The sequence below is a fragment of the Habropoda laboriosa genome, unplaced genomic scaffold (assembly GCF_001263275.1).
Source record: "Habropoda laboriosa isolate 0110345459 unplaced genomic scaffold, ASM126327v1 scaffold423, whole genome shotgun sequence".
Classification (NCBI taxonomy): domain Eukaryota; kingdom Metazoa; phylum Arthropoda; class Insecta; order Hymenoptera; family Apidae; genus Habropoda; species Habropoda laboriosa.
In genome coordinates this window covers 586,854-610,882 of record NW_017100606.1, presented here as the reverse complement: position 1 = coordinate 610,882, position 24,029 = coordinate 586,854, and the positions used below count along the sequence as shown (strand labels likewise).

The following is a 24,029-nucleotide window of genomic DNA, read 5'->3' as shown; positions in this document are numbered from 1 at the left end:
CGGCGAGTGATACTTAGAGTGATGTTCCCTCGTAAGATTGAGATTCGTCGAGCAGTTGAGGATATTCTCCAAGTTGCGGCAAACGGAAAAAGGCTTCCGCGAGTCAAGGCGTGAATCCTCCTCTGTTCTGCTTACCATCGTGTCAAGTCAAAAGGACAATGCGAAGCGTCGTTGACAAAGGACAAAGGCGCTTATCTTTCCGTATACGACCATGTCGAACGCGCGACGTTCTCTTCTTCCTAGCTAAAATTGATTTTTCGCTCTATTGCTTGCGCATTAACAACTGTTCAATGCTACCGACCAATCAGTATTCTGCATTTTGTTCTATCAGCTTTCTGACAATTGTCTTGAGAACTCGGAGACCACACGCGGCGCCAGTTGAGCATCGTTTTCATAATGCGCGAGCTAGTTTTGCGATCTTCTCTTTTTATTGTTCGCGATGTGATCTGTAATGCAGGTTGGAGAACCTAACTTAATCACCTTAATTGTTTCCGTTACTACTAGGCGAACACAAATTCTTTTCTTAATACAGTGGTTCAGGGCTTTTAGATGTCTCTTGCTTCAACCGGCGTTCGGAACAGAGTCACGACTCTCCTCTTCTTATATTATAAATGCGTTTGTTACTTTAATCATAGTTAAACAATAAAAGTAAAATAAAAAAAAAAAATCTGCTTTCCTACGAAAAGGATTCAAGTACTGGGTCATATTTGACCCGGCATTCTGCTGTTGGAAGGGTTGAACAGAACCCTGTAATCTATTTTTACCTACCTTTCAGCGGACAAAAGAACAAATACGGCAAGAATCGCAACATGCATTTTTTGCCATTAGAACAGGAGAAATGATGGATGTAAAATATTCAAAACATCAGATTTCTATGTACCACTACTCTTTCTGTAATTTCGCGGGAACTGATGCGAGGATATCGATCACTGTAGCTAGAACAACACACCAGTTTTGAATTTTCAACGATTTTGTTTCTGTCGATTTAAACATCCCGTTTCCCCAAGTGTTTCGAGGACACGTTGAAATATGTGACGCGATGAATGATTTTTATTCGCAAACCGTTCAGCGTATAACTGCTGTGCCACCGGCAGCATCATGTTTGCTCTCCCCGTAAATTAACAGCGTTTCAAGTTTTCCCTCATTACTATAATCGTCCATGATTATAACTACCTTTTCGAAAAACCGCTAATGTACTAACTTACGTCTTCCAGAGCTACCAGTAATGAATATGAAACATTTCAACTTTTACAAACATTATGAAAAAGGTCAGACCAATTTGATCGCTCGACGCCGTGTTTGTGTAGGGCAGTACAGAATTTTTCTGAAATACATTTCTCCACCGTTTCTCCTGTTTCACTGACAAAAATAATATGTTCTGGTGCTTGATGTGTTTGTCCTTTTGTCTGCTAAAGAATAGGCGAAAAAAAATTACAGGGTTCTATTTAAAAAAACTAAAGATGCCCTTGGTAACTTTGCAAAAAAAAAAAAGAATGAGCTACGAAACATGTACTGCAATTAACCTGTTGGCCCTTCTAAACTAGGATATTTAACCCACATACGGAATCAAGTCACAAATTCTTCTTCCTTTGTTATTAAACGAATAAAATTTGTACAACTTTTTTTTATGGAAACCAATTATATTTTTCTTGCAATTTCACAAATTTCGTAAAAAGAATTTGTATTAGTCTAGAGATTGGTGCTTTTGGCACATTTATTGGTAATTTCTTTAATTCAATTCATTTATAGGCAGGGAAACTCGATTGGAGTATCACCCTTGCTCTCAATAGCCATTAACGGATTGTAAACCTCCAGACACGCCAGAGTCGGAACATCTGGCCCGCAAGTTTTGGGTCAGTTTTTCCCAATTCGATGCCGCGTGGAACGTCTTCTCGAAACGTATCTACAGCAGGGTGGTATGGAGCCACTCGCAAAATTGGGGAAACCGTCCAAAATAAACCGATTAGCCGTTTCAGCCGCCCTCTAGGGGATCCTTGGAGGGAGAATTGAAACCATTTTAAAGGCAGCCTTTCTGGAGGAAAACAGGTTTGTTAAATCAACTCCGGTTCGAGGAGGAAACGGTTCCTCCCGCAATTAACGCAACGGGCGTTTCATGAAGTATCGTAAAGTTCTCTGAGATATGAATAAAATCGTTTTCCAAAGTTAAATTGGGCGGTCTTGCGACTTCCGGGCTCATCGGGTACAGTACAAAACGATGCACATGGAGGCTTAAACAACTTCCTGAAAATCAACGGTCATTTAAAAAACTGTCGAACATAATTTTCTATGGCAACACGTAACAACAGCCGAAATGAATGCACTTGATGGAGCAGGTTTAAACCTTGTGACTCTCTGAGACACCGCCAGGAGCCACCAAGTGAGATGTGCGCCCTTAGCCATCGGGGACATTCTTACGGTTTAGGCCGAAAGGCATTGGCGAAGCCAGGGTAGTTTCTGAATGTATATTCGTAAGAGTTTCCCCAAAGACATCCTTGCAACGCTCGCAGAGGGGCCACTGTGGAGGTTCTTTTAGATTTCCTCCGCGTAAAAATAAAAATTTGAAAAAAGGGTGAACTCTTGTACTGGAAAGGAACCAATTTGACCTAAAAACAAGTCACAAATGATTTTTCCTCTGTTATTAACACATTGGCGTCGGGTGACGCAGTGGTGCGTCTTTCGGGGTTTTTACTTGGGTACGGATGACGCTGATATGCGGTCATTGAGATTTTCACTCATTTTCATCTGTCTCGAAATAAATTTATTCTGCAGTGAAATGCTGTAACAGATGTTTCACGAATAAAAATAAAATTTCTTTCAAAAATATTAATTAGTTATAGCAGTTTCTTTTCCAATGTAACACGACTCAAAGAAATATCCATGTCAAGTTCGGCTCCAAACGCCCCAACGCGAATTTGTTAAATGTATCATTTGGACTAAAACTTTTTCATCTTCTTAAATATTTAATAAACATTAATAATTTTTGCAAAAAAGAACAAACTTTGTTCTTTGAAAACCGAATATTTTTCATGCACACTTATGGAATTTGTGTGTCAATTTAACCCAATACGTGTAGTATATGCCTCTGCTGATTTTGACTTTGATGATCTTCTGGTATGCTTCTTCTGTCGCACATTCTTTTGTCACCAGCGCTATATGCTCTTTAAAAGACTGGCGCAGCACGTTATTCTTTACATTCGAAATATCTTCGAAATAAAATTTCCACGATGGCGTACCAATAAACAGTATGTATTTGCAACACCTATTTTTATTTATGTAGTACTTGTAATTCGACGAATGACAAAATTTATAGCACAGTAAAGATATTTTCAACGATGTGACCGATGTAGAAGAAGATATTGTAACAGAAACAGAAGTAACTAAAACATAACTCAGATTCCGAAGATTTAGACAGCCTTCCTTGAACTGAGCGCAATATTACAAATCAAGAGACAACCCTGTATTATGGCGTCCTCGTGCGATACTTCAAAGTGGCTTAAAAAAAGAAATCATTTTGCAAAGCAAGGCAAGTGACAATATTTCATATAATTTCAGTGTAATATTAAAATTGTATCCTACAAGTTTAACAAACTATTACAACATCAGTTTCACTTTTTCATATTTATCTCTTGTAAATACGATATTGAGTCACTTTGACCCAAATTCACTTATTCGTCGAACTTTACGAACTCCGTATAAGGGTTAAAAGCGCAAGCATCCCGAGGCAAGCGAGAGATAACGTTTTTTGGCGTTACTGGAGTATTCGTAATCGTCGGAATACGCTCTGGGGGCTGTTGGGGCTCTTCTTTGTTGCGCCCTCGGCCTGCTTTATGGGATCCTCGATGACGCTAGAAGGATGCGGAGGGTCGGCCCAACAGGCGCAGGCGAGTATATTGAATTTCCGAAAAGCGCGTTGGGTTTCAAGCGGATGATACGCGGCTTGCTTATGCCAAACGAGTTAGCGAGACTGGAGAGGGTTCAGGATACGCCTCGGGCTGTTTCGCGTATTACGAAAACACTGCTATACTCCTGTGCTCTAACAGCAATTCTGTACGTCTTCAAGTCAAAATTCGCGTGCATGCTGTAGAAAATGGTTTGCATGCTCGACACGTGGCCAGTTACCGGCTGCGTAAATTATCAGGAAGAATGAAGAAGGCGTGGCGCACGCCTTGCGCTATTTTATACCATCGTGAATACCCCCTTCAATTAATGTTTACGTTAATGCTAGATCTTTGATGTGTATTAGATCAATTTCATCAGAATATTTTATTTCGAAAATTAAACTCGTTTGTAATCATGAGAATAAATCGATTTCGGTGTCCCTTTAAAGGGCCTTCCTACTGTGTGACGGCTGAGAAAGGCTTCATTTTTCGGAAATTTCAAACGAAGCAAGTGCTGCACGTATCCTTTTGCAAATTTGTACGTTTATTCTATCATCTTTTGAGAATACAAAAATATTTTTTATAAGTGAAAATATCCATTTGTTGTCAAACAGGAGCATCGTGAAGAGAACGCCTTGAAAAATATCCTTCCCGATGGCTGACACGATATCAGACGTTGTACTTATCCAAAGCACAAAGTGCAAACATATTCTGAATCTGTAGACGTGGGGCTATCGTCTGAACTAGGATAAAAAGAAACTATTGAGAAATAAAGAAATGGCAAGGTTTCAAAGAAATTGCTCTCGACTGTAGCAAAAGAACGATGGTTTTTTCGACCGCAAAGACTGAATTTTGAAAATATTTGCACAATTCTAGTTCAGACGATAATGCGACATCTACTGAATACACCTGACGAATTTGGAGTGGATCGGACTTTTGGTTTTTCGGTAATCATGTCAGCCAGTTTCAAAAATGCTGTTTCGAGGAAAACGCGTTTAAAGTTTTAACTACAGTTTAAGACTGTATGAAACCGCTTCCTTTGAAGGCATATACCTCTGCCAATTTTCAGAATTAAGCTTTAAAACTTCCTGGACATATTTTCGAGATATTAAATTCTAAAAAAAAAAAACTGATTTTTTCAACCAGTCATAATAGAAAGACCCCTTAAGCTACATGTTCTCTGAATTACCTTTTCTTTTTATTTCGTGTAATCATTCTACTGATAAAGTGGAAGTCTATTGAAGAGTTTATTCAAATAGAGGAACTAACAGGGGACGCTAATTACGAAATTATTTTTCGTTTCGGCAATGAAAGGGTCCTAAAATAGCGAGTCTTCATATTATCGTGAAAAAAAAGGCAAATACAAAGTAGTATGGTTTTTGCCGATGGAAAAACTCTTTCCAAAAAATTAAGAGCGATGGAGGTGAATTTTGAAAAAATGTTTTCCGGAAATTCTTTACCATCACAATGTAGGACATCAAAAATCATTGAATTTTACTTTCTTTTCATATCTCGTAGGGTTTCATAAATATTCACGATAACATAAAAACTCACAATGATTTTAAAAGGGTTTTCATCCCTAGAACCGTTTCATCGCCGAAGCAAGAAATGATTGCGTAATTAGCGTCACTTGGACTACATATACGTAAAGTTTCAATATTTTTAAAATTTTTGGGTTGCCAAACTTCCCTTATCAAACAAACTTGACTTCGTGAAAAATTCAACCACGCTGATCATTCGAATTTTTTCTCGTTAACCCTAGAGCGGTCCTCGGGTCTTTTCTGACCCACCGCCTTTTTATATTTTTAGTCATTTTTGCTGTTATCAAGTTTACGTTCCTTAACATTATTTTAAACGTTTATTGTCTATGTCCATATGTCGCGTTGGAAACAAAAATTGTTTCACACAAGCTCTTAGATCCTTTCTGACCCAAAAGTCATAAGTGTTCCCTTCAAAACGAAGAACGCAGTAGGGTTAACTTGCCACGTTCTCAGAATTAGTGTCATCAGTACAATCAGAATTTCCCTACGAGATTTCAAATGTGCGATACACCTAACTTATCTGCTGGACCGATTCGTAATACGTACAATGTGCCACTCGTAAGAAATTATTGTCACTCATCCAATGCACTTTACATGAACGGCACGTTCAAAGGACATCAAACAAGATTGAATAGCCAAACGAAGTGGACAGAATAGCCCACGCTTCCAAATAGTCCAATCCAAATTCAATGCGGTGAATCTACCGGAGATGATCACCACTGACCCATTTCCGTTATTCTCTATCGTCTATTTTCTCCTGTTTTCCTGCAGCGTCCCTAATCTTTGCGCATTGTCCGATAAATTTGTTTCGCTATAAAATTCCTGGATCTGATTACGCACGTACACGTGTACACAGGGCCGCGTTTACACTTTCAGAGGCCTCAGGCACACCGTCATTACGAGGCCTCAGAAGAACAGGTCTGCTTCAATTAACACATTCTCTACCGAGGCATTTTAAGCTAATTCATTCTTATTTTATGATTAAACCACATATTCAACATTTTCTACGCCGAATTTTAAGTTTATTGAAAATAAAAATCGACATTCCAGTTGAATAAACATAACACAATACTGGTACACGTATATTTGCATTAAGAAAAGTATAAAAATAAGTCAGTTCAAATTTACTCTCGCGACCGAATGTTTTATCGCCGGAAAAAATTCTTGCACTTCAGATACTCGAAGTACCCGAGCTGCATAGGGTTTTCTCAGGCTCTTCTAGACGACACTTAACATTTGGTCCGCAGAAATTCCCGTCGATCTCGACCTCTTGACGTTATAAATTTGGCGTTTCCGTTTTCAGCGACCTCTTGTTTTTATATTACGAATTTAATATTTGAAAATAAGTTCTTTATTTTGCAACCGTAACTAGGCTGTTTTCTATATTGTTTCTCGCGAGAAGTAAGGTTTTATTACAATGTGACCTCATAGAGAGTGAGGCCTCAGCTTGCGCGTAATGCGCCTTACGGTAAACACGGCCCTGTGCATACATTGAAATGGTCTTGCTAGTCGATTTTTGATGTGCTACCACGCAGCATTCGTAATATCGATAATTTCAAATGAAATGTTACAAGACGAAGACCGTAACGGAGATCAAAGTTTGGAGTGAAATTTAAGTTAAAGAAAAATACCAATAAATAATAAGAAGATTTTAAGATTTTTCTAGTAAATACATATATACGTGAATACGTTATAGAAAATAACTTGTCAATATTTCTAATCGACAATTTCAGCCTTCATATTGAATTACGTGAAATTTGACTGAAAAATAAAAAGTTCGAAAGGAACCCTTTAATAAAACTTTTAATATGAAATACAGATATGTCGTGAAACAGAAAATATTCAGATTTTAAATATCAAAATATTCCAGAAATTTAAGAAACATATAGCGTTAAAATTCTATTATCGTTGTTTCAATCCTGTTTTATTCAGCAAGTGGTGTGAAAAATAGTGTACTAAACACCAACAGGTAAAACAAATAATATTAGGTTTAAGTGAAAGTCCTCATCGCTTGTAAATCGATGGCAATACTAAAACAGGCACTGTATATTCTTTTTCTTATTTAAATGTTCAATGTTGGTACTTTTGGCAATACTACAGTCAATTCACTATACTGAATATAGTATTAATATTCTGTTTTGAATTATTATTATTATTATGAATTACTGAATTATTCTTATTATTATTATGAATTACTGAATTATTCTTATTATTATTATGAATTACTGAATTATTCTTATTATTATTATGAATTACTGAATTATTCTTATTATTATTATGAATTACTGAATTATTCTTATTATTATTATGAATTACTGAATTATTCTTATTATTATTATGAATTACTGAATTATTCTTATTATTATTATGAATTACTGAATTATTCTTATTATTATTATGAATTACTGAATTATTCTTATTATTATTATGAATTACTGAATTATTCTTATTATTATTATGAATTACTGAATTATTATTATTCTTGTAAATTATTGAATTATTCTTATGAATTATTGAATTATTCTTATAAATTATTGAATTATTCTTATTCTTGTGAATTATTGAATTATTATTATTATTATGAATTACTGAATTATTATTATTCTTGTGAATTATTGAATTATTCTTATTCTTGTGAATTATTGAATTATTATTATTATTATGAATTACTGAATTATTATTATTCTTGTGAATTATTGAATTATTATTATTATTATGAATTACTGAATTATTATTATTCTTATGAATTACTGAATTATTATTATTCTTGTGAATTATTGAATTATTATTATTATTATGAATTACTGAATTATTATTATTCTTGTGAATTATTGAATTATTATTATTATTATGAATTACTGAATTATTATTATTCTTGTGAATTATTGAATTATTATTATTATTATGAATTACTGAATTATTATTATTCTTGTGAATTATTGAATTATTATTATTATTATGAATTACTGAATTATTATTATTCTTGTGAATTATTGAATTATTATTATTATTATGAATTACTGAATTATTATTATTCTTGTGAATTATTGAATTATTATTATTATTATGAATTACTGAATTATTATTATTCTTGTGACTCATATAGTCTAATTATAAATATAACAACACATAAATACCTTTCTAGACTAATTATAAATAAAGTCTCCACAAACATAGGATGGAAACTTTTGCACAGACCTAACACATAAATTGTACTATTATTACACTACTTTTTGAAAGTAGTCTGATTACGAATTCAATAACAAAATTATTACCAATTTGTAATATAAATTGAACGCAATGTTTCATCCAGTGAATATCAACGTTACAATCATTGCGAACATATTACATACACGTAATTAAAAGATAAATCTTTTTAACACCTGAAGAATACTAAAACTGTAGAGAGTACCTAAGCAAATATAGGAAGGTAGGGCTAAAGTATGTACGCCGGTTAATTAAACAGCATCGCCCGCATGCTTACTTAATTCAATCGAAATAATCTACGCAACGAAAGATAACCGTGCTAAGCTGTGTAGAGTTGAGTAATTGGAGGCGTGTACGAAATTAGCCCTGCAAATTTTGTCTAATTAAAGACCGCTAGTACATGGCGGTACCACTACTTGGTGCACGCCGTATTAAGTCCGATTCAAAACGTTGCGCCACCACTTCGCGGAGTGATTTATGCCCGAACTTGATGCTAATTACACACATACACATCCCTCCTACCTTCGGATATTATAGCAATCGACTGTTTCCACGGTGCTAAAATAAAACACTACAAATAAACGGAGGAGTTTTCTAAAAAAAAAAAGGGCGCGTAGGGCTGAACAGCGAATCGAGTAAATTGCAGCGGAAGTTTTAGTTTAACCTGCAGATCACATTCGGAGGGAAGATTTCTTAATATATTGCGGTTAATCGAAAAGGATTAACCAAAAAAGGACCAATGGCCGGGAAAGCTTCTGAATTGTAGTAAAACATTTTCTTCTACGGTCAACAATGACGGATTTGTGGATTTTATTTTATGAATGTGTTGCGAATGATGGCGTGAATGCCGTGTGTTTGTCTTGTATATACACTACCGGCGAAAAGTTTGGAATCACCGAGCATTGCAATTTACACAAAAAAATTTCCAGAAAAAAGGCAGCGACTTTGAGAATTTTTTATCATTAGAGTCAATTGATATGAGACAAATTGATAAATGTAGAATTGAGATAAACTTCAAATCTATGAAAAATTAGCAGCAGATTTAATATCGATGAAAAGTGGGAGATGATTCCAAACTTTTGGCCGGTAGTGTAGGTGGACATTCTGGGAGTCGGTGTGATCTATGGCCGATGCTCGAAAAGGTTTGCGATTGGCGAAGCGGGCAGTGAGTTAGCTGGGATAGGAGAGTAAACAGTAGAGCAGCGTGGTTGATGAAAACAACAAGAGAGTGAGAATAAGTGAGATATAATAAGAGCACTATTCAGCTGATCAATATTCCCATTAATGCATTGTTATCTTCGTTCTGCAATTGTCCTTATTGAATACACATGTGTTAAAAAAAACTCCAACCACGTGTTATTTACCCACAGGATTTTACAAGGCGAATTAAAGAGTCTTTTACTTTTAGACGACCCAAAAGTAGTTGTCCTTCGACAAATTTTTGGGAGAAACCTAGCAGAGCTATCGAAGTGAAATTGGGAACGATTATTATTCGTATCTTGCACAGTGCGTTTAAATTTTTTGGCGGTGAAATACAGTGTAGCTTTTGTGTGACGCGTACCGGAAGTGACCCTTGCACGAAAAGAAGAAGGGCTTTTTGTGTGCAAGATTTCTGGGCTCCGGCAAGTGTGAAACAAAAATGCCGCGAGGGACTGGTTATGTAATACTTGAGGTTGGGTATCATCCACTTTGGTCGGAAAATACCAAAGCATAACAAAATGGCGGCACGTCAAAGTCGCGTTTCAAGTAATTTCGAGAAAAACGCGTTTGAAGTTTGTAGAAGGATCACTCTTAACACATTGAGCGCCGGCGACCTAAGAGACATTTAAAGCCTGAGCACCGGCAACGTATCGGCCACTTAAAGCCCAAACGCCGGCCTCGTTCGCTTGTTTCTGATCAATGAGTAGCCAAAAAAAATATTCAAAACATTATACATTTTCGTAAAATAGTACATACACCCATACCAGCAGAAAAAATTCCACATCATCGTGGGGCCGGCGCTCAAGCGATAGACCCAGAAATCCGCATTATCGTGGGGCCAGCGCTCAAGCGATAGACTCAGAATCCCGCGTTTTCACGGGGCCGGTGCTCAAGCGATAGACTCAGAATCCCGCGTTTTCACGGGGCCGGCGCTCAATGTGTTAATACCTATATACTGGAATCTTGCCGGGATCCTAGACAAATCCCCGTCGCTCGTATGTCAAATCCCTTCGAATGTCAAAGAATCCTTTCAGGGATATACATGCGTATTTTCAAAGGTTCAAGAAGGTACCAAAAATCGCAAAAGGTTTCTGAATTTTACAGGGAAAAAAGATGCTATATTACATTATACGTTACAAATTTCACTATAGTATCATTTCATCAAATTTTTCTTTAACGCAATGAAAATTTGATGTAAAATTCTTTTCTACTCTTTTGCTTAGAATGTATGTAAAAATTGAAAAATATGTATTCTTCTCAGAGTTTCAAATATTTATTCCAAGATTCAAATGTATAATTTTTTATACAGGGTGTCCCAGTATTGATGGTACAACCGTGTAGGGGGTGATTCTAAATATGAAATAAAGTTTTTTCATTCGAGGCTTCGTTTTCGAGAAAATCGACTTTTCTTCGAGTACGCATGCATCCAACTATGTCGTGGATGAACGGATTTTTACGGTGCAATCTGTGATCATTTGTGTACCGAGGTACGAGGTTTCGTGGCTCTCTTTTACAGCTGGTGAAGTAGGGGTGTTTACAGCGACAGAGAAGAGACGAATAGAAGCGAGGAATGATCCAGTACCTGGTGACAAAGGACATCACCGCAAGGACCTCGAATGATTTTCGCAAGGATTTCGAATAATTTTTGCAAGGTCCTTGAACGATCTTTGAAGCGAGGTCCTTTGTCTTCAGGTATTGGATCGCTGTTCGTTTTCTAATTTTGTCCATTTCTACTCCATCTACTGCAGATACCTCTACTTCACTAGCTCTGAAAGGAAGAAAAATGACGACAGAGACACGAAACTGTATACATTAGTACACAATTAATTACATACTATTCGGTGAAAATTACAAGCACTTAGCTGCAATCCTTCATACTTAGGCCGTGAACTTTTCAATCCACCCTAGTAGATCAATATCTCCAACGAACCTTTAAATTTGATTTACAAAAAACGTAAGACCCTTCTCATTTCACAAATTTCTCCTATCTTTTTCGGTAAGACCATTATGTAGTCGCTATAGAATTTCTAATTACTTAAACAAATGCTTTTTTATCCTTTATGTGATTTAATTCCCCATTCCAAAATATAAAATAAAAAGAGAGTTTTTTCCTACATGTTCTAATTCTCAGGTATTCTAGAAAGTATGTTTTCAACCCCCAACTTTGGGGGCTCTTTTCACACCTTTAACCCTTCGAGTGCTCCCTAAACTGTAGTAGAAAAGTGGAAGCTTCTTCTATGACTTAAATTACTTGTGAATAATGTGGAAATGTTTTTATGCTTTCTTATCTAATATTCAATAATTTCAACAAACTATGAATACTCTCATTTCCTGATCTTCACAATGTTATATCCTATCTGAACCTCTTCCAAAGTAAATTTCAAGTATTCTCAGACGTACGGACTGAACACTCAAAGGAATATTATGGAAATATTTTTATCAAATTACACAAAATATTCTCCCGGGAACTATCTTCCATATAAGTTTCATCGAATCGGTATGTGTGGGTTCGATATATTCCCTTGTAAAGTAAACTGTATCCTTTAAACAGTCGGAGGTAGACACGATGATACACTTTTCTGCGTTGATAGAAAACTTAATATTGAAATAACATTTCGACTAATATTTTCAGAACATAAGTATCTTAACACTTTTTTGTAAAGAGCGAACGAATACTTTGAAATTCAAAAATGCAGGATTTCATTTTAAAAGTGTTACAATTGTCCTTATGCTGCAGAAAAGTGTACAAAAATAATATAGGTATGTTACATACACCTAATATCATTTAATTTGGTTTCATGCCATTTTTGCGTATTTACAACCGTTTGAAATAAACTGGAAAATAAAGAGATGTAAACGAACCGAACGAATGCCGAAAATGAACGGTACATTACAAAGCCAAGTACCAATTAGCGAGGAACGTTCTTAAAGCTTTTAAGTCACTCAACGTGATTCATAACAAAGTTCATTTATCCAGCTTTTATACAGTTTTACAGTAATTTTAAAATTACTGTTACTTCTAAAATGTTAGTATTGAGAAAAGACACTTAACTATTACGTAAAATGACACTGTGATACAATAGTGGGTATATTCACTTTCAAGCGGTGTATAAACCGCCATAGTCAGTGCTAAATATCATAATTTGATAGAGTGTACTTAAGCAGTTAATAAAGGAACTATCACATGACACAACTACATATAAAATACATAACTATGGACACATGCAAACGAAGTATCAATACAGGAAGACAGTTTTCAATTCGTTAAATACTAAAATGCAACTGATGTAACTATTAGAAGAAACTGTTTTAAAGAATTGTCAAAGTAGTCGCTATGTCTGGTTTGTAATTTCTTACAAAAATTATTTAAATCCATGATGATGCTGTTTCGAAAATTTTCATCGACCTTTTTACGAAAAGTATGTTGTATTTTGCTTATGTAGTAGATTATCCCATAAGTTTGTGTCGAAAGCGATAAATTCTTTAATGAAAGTCCAAGGAAATTCTGTAGACAAAAAAAAAAAAAAAATAGGAAAAGTTGTGGAATGAGAAGACGCTTACTTTTCTTCTTCTTAAATTTAAAGATTCGTTGGAAATGTCGATCTAAATCATAAAATTCGACACGAGCTTGTCGGATGGCCTAATATAGCATATCCACTGTTCTGGAAAATATGGAAATATGCTAATTCTTGATAGCTCCAATGTTAATCCCGAACAACTTGCTAAATGAATATATCCTTAAACTTACCTCTCGTGATCATGGTTGTAAGACGGATTGATTCTACGCGCGTACAACGAAGCACCGCCCTCGGACATATAACCGTCGCACAAGTCGGATAAAGTTCTGTTTCCGACGGTCATACCACTACGAAGAACCTCTCCGTCGCTGAGATAACCGGAGGCGACGTCGATATCCGCGTAATCGTGACCGACATGATGATGAGAAGAAGAATGAAGAATCGTATACTGTCGCGCGGTTGTTCTACTCGGCAAGGTCTGAAGGGCTCTTGCACCCGGTGTGTAGCCGCGAAGTAGAGGCTGCATCGGCTTCACTGTCATCTCGGCTTCGTCGTCAGCCATAGAGCCCCCTCCGCACGTTGAATTTTCAGATAAGACCTGCCGTGTAAGTGAAGATCGTTTTAACAGCAAATAATTGGAAGTCTTATCGATATGTATATACAATAACACGACGCAAGGTAAATGCTCTATTTACCCTCCGTAGGTACTATGGGTCATTGATGACCCGAGCGAAATTTCACTTTCGCATATCTTCGAAACGCATTTTTGTTTATATTAAGTGTTAAATATTTGACTCAACGAATAATTGTATAATACTGCAGAAACTTTGGCAAGTACGGGGAAGCGGGGTAATTCCGGCAACTTTAGTATCTCAAAATATAAAACGTGTCATTTTACTTTGTATGGTACTGCCACTTGGCAATGATACAACTGGCTAATATTCATCGTTTCTGTGACCATAGCAGCCTTTTATTTTAAACAATACGTGAATGTTCATTTTGCAACGAAACCTTGTAACAGTGGCCAATTTTCAAGTAAGGTAAACTAGTACTTGGAATCGACATAAATTATTAATATTAAACTTGGACTCGGTTTGCCTACGGAATGTGAAAACATATGTTCGCCTACGGAGGGTTAATATTTTGCCTTTTGCAGGCATTTTTTCTTATACATCTGTATGTACTTGTTATGTTAATAGAGACAAGCAGGCGATGAAGCGGAACGAAGATTGCAACTTTGTATTGACGCAAATGGTCACCACTTCGAACATCTCCAGTAATGTAAGAAAGTTTATTTTACTACCACACTTGACCTTGTATGACTTTCAATGATAGCTTGCTGAATTCGTCTCAACACCGGCTATCACATCGCGATAAGAAAAACATAGCATTCCATTTAAAAGTATAGAGATGACCTTGAAATCTCCTCTATACCCCCACCCACGCAAAAAATGTTTGCATCACAATATGTCCCCCTCTATACCGTGCAAGATTTATATATAACATTTTTTCATATTATTGCAAATAACGGAGATATTCAAGGTGGACATAGTTATTGCCCCACCCACTATGTAAATTTCAGATTTGCGCGACTTCCTTTTTCAGGTGTTGCAATTGTTTGTTGGCGAGCAGTGTATTATATGAACCTGTTAACCGAATTCACTTGTCAAACAGAAATCGAATCTCTCTAGTTTACAAATAAAACTGAACACAAATTATAACTAATTATTTCATTTTTCCAGATATTTAATCCAGGCAAAATTATACAATTAAAAGTAAACAATCCTTCAATAAGTAAACTATCATGTTCTAAGTATCGATGAACCAATGACGAGTTAACTCATCTTCCCCAGTTAAAAGGTTAAGGTTCGTCAGAAATAGACGTCAACTCGACGGTCGTAAAGTGCAATAACGCCTGTGCCGATAGGTCGACGGACGTCCTAATGTTTGTCCTCCGTCGTCGCCGTTACACGGACGTAAAATGTGATAGCTCCTGTAATTACTCGGTTAAGTTACAATGTTACACCGCAAGCTCCGTCGTTACGGTCCGTTATTTCAACGCTCGGGTGTCCTCAACTTTAAGCACTCGCAACACATCGATAGATGCCAAAACTAGAAACGCGAAATAGTCTCTGACTCTAAGATACAGTTGGTGGAAGATCTACAGCGCGGACGTAAAATCAGACAGGCGTGAAAGACTACGAAATCCGATTATTGGGCAAGATAAGGAGCTCGAGCCACGTTCAGAGCCGTACGATGTCAACTCGGTACCGTTTCTTTTATTGCAGTATATTTGTAGGAGCCGAGGAAATATTTGAGGGACCAAGCGGAAATGAAACCCGCGACTTCCGGCTGGCAAAACCGGGACACTATGCCTATAGCTAAGGCGCTCTCTTGATTTCTTCGCTGTTATTTGCTGCACCTTTTCATGTGTACGGAGGCCCTGATCCCACGTATTCGAAAAATTTTATTATCTACTGGGTGGTCTGTTGATAGAATTATTCACTATAATTTTTTGAAAAATGGAAAAACGATTACGGCAAACAAGTACTGCAATGAACTTAACGAAATACATCAAGAGATGTCAGTTGTTCGTCCAGTACTAGTCAACAGAAAGGGTTCAATTCTTTTGCATAATAGCACCCGACCGTACGTGTCGTTAATTGTAGTGTAAAAGTTAAATAACCTGGAATATTCTATTCTACGCTTCGTTCAAAATAAGAATAACCTCGTTCTCGGATCGATTCTCGTCCGTTCTGCGCATAGACAGAGACAGAGAGCGAAAAACGTAGGCGGTTAAGTGGGGGGTTTGGACGTTCTAGCCCTGCCTTAGGCACGTCCCATGCGCGAAACGAGGTTATTCTTATTTTGAACGAAGAGTAGTCCCTGGACCTTTCGCCAAGAGATTATCATCTGTTTAAACATTTTGACCATTTCAACAAGGAAAAAGCATTTCGAGATGAACGCGATATGGAACAGATCTTTGATTTTGTTGATCCCAGACCTCACAGCTTTTTGTAGATGGTATAAATAAATTAACGAAGCATTGGCAAAGGTGTATCGATTGTAACGGCTCTTATTTTCAATAAATAAGTTCACTTTTGACAGAGTTACGATTATTTCAATTCAGACGACGAAATCCGACAGATCTTTCCGAACGATCTAATATAAGAAACGTAGATCAATCGACGTTTTCGCTTAACATCGTGATTTACGACCGCGCTATACCTCTTCCACCAGCTATAATTAACTCGCTATAATAACACCTACGAAGCTACTAACCTTGTCCATCTGTTCGAAGGTCGTGTCAATTTTTCTATTAGGTATAGTTTTGATCTCGCTGCCGCTCTCGCTGCTTGGTCTATAAATAACGCTACTGTCGCTGGAATTGCTCTGGCCAGTGCTGTTCGAATTACTATGCGAGCTCTCGGACATTAGATCTGAGATACTTGGCATCGGTGACACCATTGCGACCGTGTTCGGATCAAGCTTACGATGCAAAGCGTCCGCCTTCAATTTCGTTGGCGTCGGTGCGCCCGGCATGTTGTTTTCCTTTGGCGGTTTCGAGGTGCCTTTCACCAAAGCCGTCGGTTTTGGAATGCTGGAACCTGGACTTCCGGAAGCACTCAAAGTTGAGCCTTGCAGTGGACTACCCAGCACCGGAAGCTGCTTATTCACCCCGAAATTCGGGGCGTTCGAAACTTGTCCCTGAGGAGGATTTACAGTATTTACATAAGTTGTCGCGAGACCTATCGGTCCCTCTTCGATATTTGTCATTTTTGTGTCCGTCATTGTTTCTGAACTGCAACGAGGAGAAGGTGGCGGTGTTTGCTTTCCATTTGTCTGTTCTATCTCGTGCACTTCATTCGGAACTTTAGCTTTCACAGATAAACCCGTGTTCTGCTGCTTGGATGGGCTATTAACGTTCTCCACCACGGTTTCCGGTTGATCAATCGACGCTGCTATACTCTCTACGATATCTTTCTGCTTCTCCATCGTCGGCTTCTGGATAGACAGATTCGCCTGATTCATGCACAACGTATGATTGATCGTCGAACTATTTTCGTCGATGATAACGATCTCGTCCTGATCAGGTTGCTTCATCATTCCGTTTGTGTTGCTCAATAATCCCCTTTGCACCAACTCTTTGTTTAGCCCGTTCGGCGGAACTTTCATATTCTGCAGCTGAATCTTCGCGTCGGGTATCTTGCCTGGTAGCTCCATCTTCGGTCTAGCCGACTGCTTCGACGGTTCATTCTTCAAGCTACCGAAGTTCTTAATGTCTTGCGAAGATATTTGCTTAGGGGACATCAACATCGAAGGGTTCGGTTTCTGCAACTGGCTGGCCTGTTGTTGCTTCAACAAATCTTGTAAATTGGAGGACTTTTTGTCCGCGACCAGTTTCGTTCCCATTCCCCCGAGTTTCCCAATCGATTTGACATCGTCCAACGGTGAATTGTAACCGGCCAACTTGTCACACGTACCTTTCGTTCGCGCGATCTTACTTTGCGCCTTGTTTTGCTCTTTACGCGTGGTCTTCGGGCTCGCCTGTTTCGCCGACTTGGTGGATTGTAGCTTCGACTTTAGAGCGCGGCTTTTGGGCGACTCTAATTGCACCTTGCTCTGATCGCACAAGGACGTTGAGCTGTCGGAGTGTTCCGATCTCGCGGAGGAAAAGCCGGAGGAACTGGAGGTACGTTTGGACACGCCGGATGAAGCTTTGCCGCGTTCTTGATTTTTCTCCTTGTTATTGAAGAGCTTGAATTTGTCCAGAACAGAGTTCTTATTCTGCTGGATCGGCGCTCCGGCGGTAGTGTATGGAGAAGGTTGAGCGTTCCTCGGGCCGTTAGGTTTACCCACCGTCGATGCTCGAGGGCTGAAATGTTTGGCATCTGTTGATTACTTTATCCGTTATTGGAATTACGAATGCGTAACGTACGACAAAAGAGACGAGAAAAAACGAACGACGTCGGGGAGAGTTGCCTGACGCGTGTCTCATCAATTTCGTCCTTATTGAATATAAGCGAGATGACTTGCGAAGTTACATGTAATAAATAAGAAATGAGAAATATAAACGAACGATTCGTGAATTGTATTTTTACTTTTCTGCGTGCTATAAATCACACCTTAACACATTGTTGACCGGAAATTTTACGCACAAGCTATCTCGTGTCACCGGCTATTATTTCGTAATTGAACGTGGAAGTGCAACAATCTAAATAAACTTCAATAAACTTTATTTACACATAATGAATTGAAATGAAACTTTGGACGTATGTGTCTTTTATATAACTTTTAACAACAAAGGCGAAAATATATACAATAGAAATACATGTTGACAAATTCCATGGGTTGGGTGGCAGGTATACCGAGGACTAAACAAGTAGAATTGTGATAAAAACCTAAATACCAAGAAAAGTTTTTTTTTTTATAATAAAGCGGACATGACTAAACACGACGAGCAAAGCTTTTGCGATATTCTATATTGCCCTGCGATTCAAAAATTGAAATAGCTAATGCAAGTGCAAACACGAGTTAACTCATGACTGGTCAACAATGTGTTAATAGATTTGTATTGCTGATAATAATCTAACCACGTGGTATTATTCTTTTCTGTATTCTCATACAGGTAGGTTTATTCCAGAAAATTGTTTACATTTATTTTATATGCATATTGTGGTTATAGCGGATGTATATTCCGAGCAATTGATGACGGTGTGACGAATGAAACGTCTGAAGACTGCAATGCGTACACTCATAAAAATCTGTACACATATTTGATTGTTTCGACGTATTGAGCTCGCCAAAATGCAATTTCGTCGGAATACGGATCCACCGTAACCGATATTGATATAAAATGTGTCACATTTCTTGAACAATTAAAAATCACGTTCTATTATTATCCAAGGTATTATCCAAGAGATAAAAATTGGTTTATGAAAGTCGTAAAGGAGTACTAAAATTGATACCACCAACACTAAATGGCGAACAAACCAGCAAGTACTATTTTGTCACACCCTATCTTAGAATTGTGCTAATCAATAGTTTCACATTTAAACACAGAACCAGAAAATAATTACACAGTTAGTGCAACATTGCACTATTCATAACACACTCATAGTATGCCAATTTTATATAAAAATGCAATTTTCCATTCTCGACACAGATATTCAGAAACGAAAATAGATTCCACGAGATAAATTCGATCAGACTGATGATTAAATATTTATATTCAACTAGAGATTTTACTTTTAACTACTAGATTGTACCAACGCAACTTTAAAGTCACTACACACAAGCCAGCGCTTAAGTTTTTGTAAATTTCCATCTATTTCATCTCGATTATGCGATAGTAATTTGTGACAGAGATGATGCATCGGTATTTCGCTGTGCCATGCGCTACAAGTGAAAGAAAAATTTGCAACTCTTCGCTAACTATCTAGGATCTTAGATACCTAAGATATTTAAGGTTATCATCATCATAATTATGCGTTGTTCGGTAATTATTATATGTTAAGCACAACAGACCCCCGTATAAATTCACACAAGGGATACATTCTGTATTATACAGAATGACAAGCAAATAGATGACTTTGGTATTCTCCTAAGGATGAAGAAAGATCCTATAGGCACAGATCCGATAACTCTTCTTTCCCGAGATATCGACACTTTTCGATTGTGATGGACTATTGTAGAAACGTTTATGTATGCCTTTGGAAACACATATTTATAAAAGCTGCACGGATTTATTATACAGAATGTAAAATAAATATTTACGATGTAGCAGTAAAATATTTTTTATTTCACTTTGAAACAAACAAATATTAAAACTGAAAATATTTTGCAATATTTTGTCGTTACATATTAGAAGTAAAAGAAGCAGTTACACTTTTATTGACATTTATTTCGTAATTTCAATTTGTCCAAAATTTTGGCCAGAAGGGCGATGGTCCTATACTTCACTACTGCAGCAATAAATTTTACCTTGCAGTATGTACACCATGAAACAATTATTAAATAATATAGCGCACCATCAATTAGGGGAACTTTGCTACACGATGAAAATGTGAACTTGTGAACTTTCCATCGTATTATACATACGAACACTGTCGCAATTTTTGCGTCATGTTATACGGGAGTCTACTGTATTTTCTTTCTGCGTATTAACGATAAATTATGAATCAACGAACGATTTTTATCTTTGGCCATCTTGTGTATTATTTACATTTATAAATTTATGGAAATCGATAGGTGAGGCCTTGAATTTAATACTTTCCATACGGTATTATAAACAGCCTTATTGCAAAAGAAGAAGCATGCAATGGTAGATCTCTTTTAAACACCAAACGATATTTCTCAGTATTAACTATAAATTGCGCAGAAATAAACTGCAAATAGAACATACAGCACAAAATGACTTGATACAATTTTGGCAACTCTCCCCTAATAGTGAGAAAAGGTATCTAATCAAATTTCCATGTTATACCGATAAACGAAACGGATGTTTACCTTGGGGTGGTAGTTGTGGTTTGCCTACTGGGTGGGTGTTGACTTCTGGGCTGAGGAATGAAGGATAGTCCACTTTGAGGCGACTGTTGCTGACTTGGACTCGTGCTCCTGGAACTGCTTGCACTGCCTATACCACCGTTTCCGTGTTTCAAACCAACTGAAACAGGAAAATGAAAAATATGAAAATCGTGTTAGATTTAAATAAATCTGCTAAACGTCGCTAGAATAGAAGGGCGGTAATAGTATACAGGGTGAACAATGTAACTTGATCAAACTATTTCCGTTACTACTGGACCAACATAAATTCCTTTTTTTCTTCAAACATCTTACAAGGAATGTTCGCGAACGGTCCGGCTTCGATTTTGATGACACTCTGTACACTTATAAAGCAGCCAAAAATAATCGACACGTAGTTTTTTTTAGCTGCGGTAACTCGAGTTTAAGGGGTGAAACCACCCCTTGAAGTTTTGGCTCGAAACGGCTATCTCGAAAACGGAAAGACATACGAAAAAATTGTTAATGGGCGAGGTTAATGGTTTCTGATGTACAATAACATGGTGTTAAAAAATTTAACAAAATACAGTTTGTTTATAACAAAAAAAATTTATTAACTTAATTTTTCATTTTATTGAAATTTTCATAATGACAAAAAATGACGAGCATTTTATTCCAAATCCATTAGTATATTTTAAAATTGCCTCTTACAGTTTTGCAGATTTTCATGATTTACATCTTGCGCGCACATCCACTATGGTAGTAGCCGTTCTAACTTTCATTTTAATGAAGCATTGTAGGCTTGCACTAAATTATACTTATAATTGTTAGTTTAGAGCAGGCATGGGCAACCTTTCCTGGTTCTAGGGCCAAATTATCATCCTCTCTCCGAGTCAAACGGACTCATAAATACAACATAATGTTGTATGTGATTATGTGTTTCATACAACTTTAGCTAAATATTAGATAAAAAAGGCTAGCATATGTAGTATCGGGGCCTCCATACCCAAAAATAGTCGAGTGGTTGGCGTAGCGCGCAAAGCCTCGGCTTGCTAAGCCGAAGGACACGGGTTCGATTCCCGTTGGGTCCCTCACTATTTTTCCCTAGGTTCCTACAAATGGGGGCTCGTCCGGGATCGAGGCATCTACGAAGCCAGGCGCTGTGAGATGAAAACATCTCGAGGGTTGCACGTCTCCCAAAAATGCGTTGTTTTCTGCTCTTGTGCCACTGTGTGGGGGGAGTGTACCCGAAAAGTGTTGAGTTGTGTTGCACTGAGGACATTCGAGGGCGAATGTCAGTTCAGGATGGCCGAGTATAGTATCGGGGCCTCCATGCCCAAAAAATAGGAAACCGGCACGGGAGAATACAGAGGGAGTGGTTGGCGTAGCGCGCAAAGCCTCGGCTTGCTAAGTCGAAGGACACGGGTTCGATTCCCGTTGGGTCCCCTCAATACTTTTCCCTAGGTTCCTACATATATTAAATAAAATTATAAAATTTACCTAGAGGGCCGAATTCGAAGACACTTCGCGGGGACGGATCGCGGGCCGCGAGTTGCCCACATGTGGTTTAACACGTTCCGTGGGTCGCATACGCCCCACTCTGGTCTTTCCGTTCAGGCCATCTGATATTTCGGCCTTTTCCTTCCGCTAACTTAAACTATGCAACTACGGCGATAATTTGTTAAAACAGAAATTTTTCCTTTGCTCTATAGCGTATCTTAAACGTTACCTTTTTCTCGATAACAATGATTTTTGCAATCTTATAAATATTGGAAGACATATAGGGCGAAAAGCAAAACTGTTAGTCTCGACAATGTGGGACGCATACGGCCCACGCGGCGTGAACGGAAAGTCACCGAAAATCGGTCCGGCACGGAACGTGTTAAAGGGACCTACAGGCCGATTGCGGTATACGTTTTGTAGATCTTTTTTTCAAAGCTCTCAAGTTTAATTTCAGTTTTTTAAATGGACACTCTAAACTTTTCTCCGTCTACCTTTTAGTAGACAAAAAAATAAATACAGCAAGCACCGCGGCATACTTTTTTTGTTGTTAAAACAGGAGAAATGGTGGATGTGAAATACTCAAAAAAATAGATTTCGTTATGCCTGAGGATCGATTAATGCGAGGATCATTGGTCACTATTGCTAGACCTGTAAATCACCGTACATTCTTAAGAGTAAATACCGTGAAAAACGGAGAGGAATGTGTTCTCGATAAAGTAAAAAACAACAAACGACGACTTTTATCCAAGTGGTCAGTAAAACGATAAAGCTTCTTCTATTTCGCAAAGTGTCGTTTATAAAAGCAATGGCAACCTTTAAGCGAACGATCGACGATAAATGTGCGTAATTTATTCCATTTTTTCCTAGCGTATTCACACTGCCGTTAACCGCGTCTCAATAAAATGACGATCGGTTGGCTCATTAAGCAAGCACAGTCGCAATATTGTACCAGTTTGAATTCCTCGCCTGTGCCTGCGAAGTATATGCTGTTTACAGACAAAATAAACCACAGGCTGGCTATAGTACATGCTCGTGACAGCATGCATTTACCATGCAAAGAGATTAATCCACTACTCCTCGCTGCTCAATCTATTACTGCTATAATCGGAGACATTGTTTCCACCGAGCAATTTGTGTTATCACGAAAGAAAGTATAATGCGCTGATAATCATGTGCTAGAGTACATATATTTTATGACTTAATGGATGCGGAGAATATTCCAACTGCTGCATGTGAAAAGTTCAATCGAAGTATTTTCCCGGCGACATAATGAACAGACGTAATTGTGAACGTGGAAATTCTCAATGCTTTCGAGCCGTTACGCTAAACACATTTGTTCAGTACCGAGCCACCGACCCGTAAATTCCGATTTGTTTGAAACTTAGTGGGTTTGTAGGGGACCTCGAGAGAAGTATCGGGCAATTTTTGTTTCTGGTCCAATTTCGGTTGTTCGGGGTGAAAACAGCCCTTGAATGAAGATAAATGTGTTTATCTGCATTTACATATTTCACATATTTTTCGATATGACAGAAAATTCGAAATTTTTCACAGTAACGCTGGTGGAAGATTTCTTATTTAAACATTTAATAGCGCAGTCTTATAAGGCATAAGAAGCCATTAAATTTTTATTATAATCATTTTTTTATATCTACTATAGTTTCAAAGATGTACGGGGAAAT

The 24,029-nt window shown here is 37.5% G+C and overlaps 1 protein-coding gene across 1 annotated transcript in view; it reads right to left on the bottom strand.

Moving 5' to 3' along the window:
• Positions 1-24,029, bottom strand: part of LOC108576714 (protein sickie) — a 334,182-nt gene that overhangs the window by 127,740 nt on the left and 182,413 nt on the right. The window contains exons 6-8 of the mRNA XM_017939771.1: positions 20,854-21,010; positions 16,627-18,220; positions 13,575-13,942 (exon numbers count right to left, since the gene is read on the bottom strand). Coding sequence (XP_017795260.1) covers positions 13,575-13,942; positions 16,627-18,220; positions 20,854-21,010 — 2,119 coding nt within the window. The remainder of the gene's footprint in view (positions 1-13,574; positions 13,943-16,626; positions 18,221-20,853; positions 21,011-24,029) is intronic.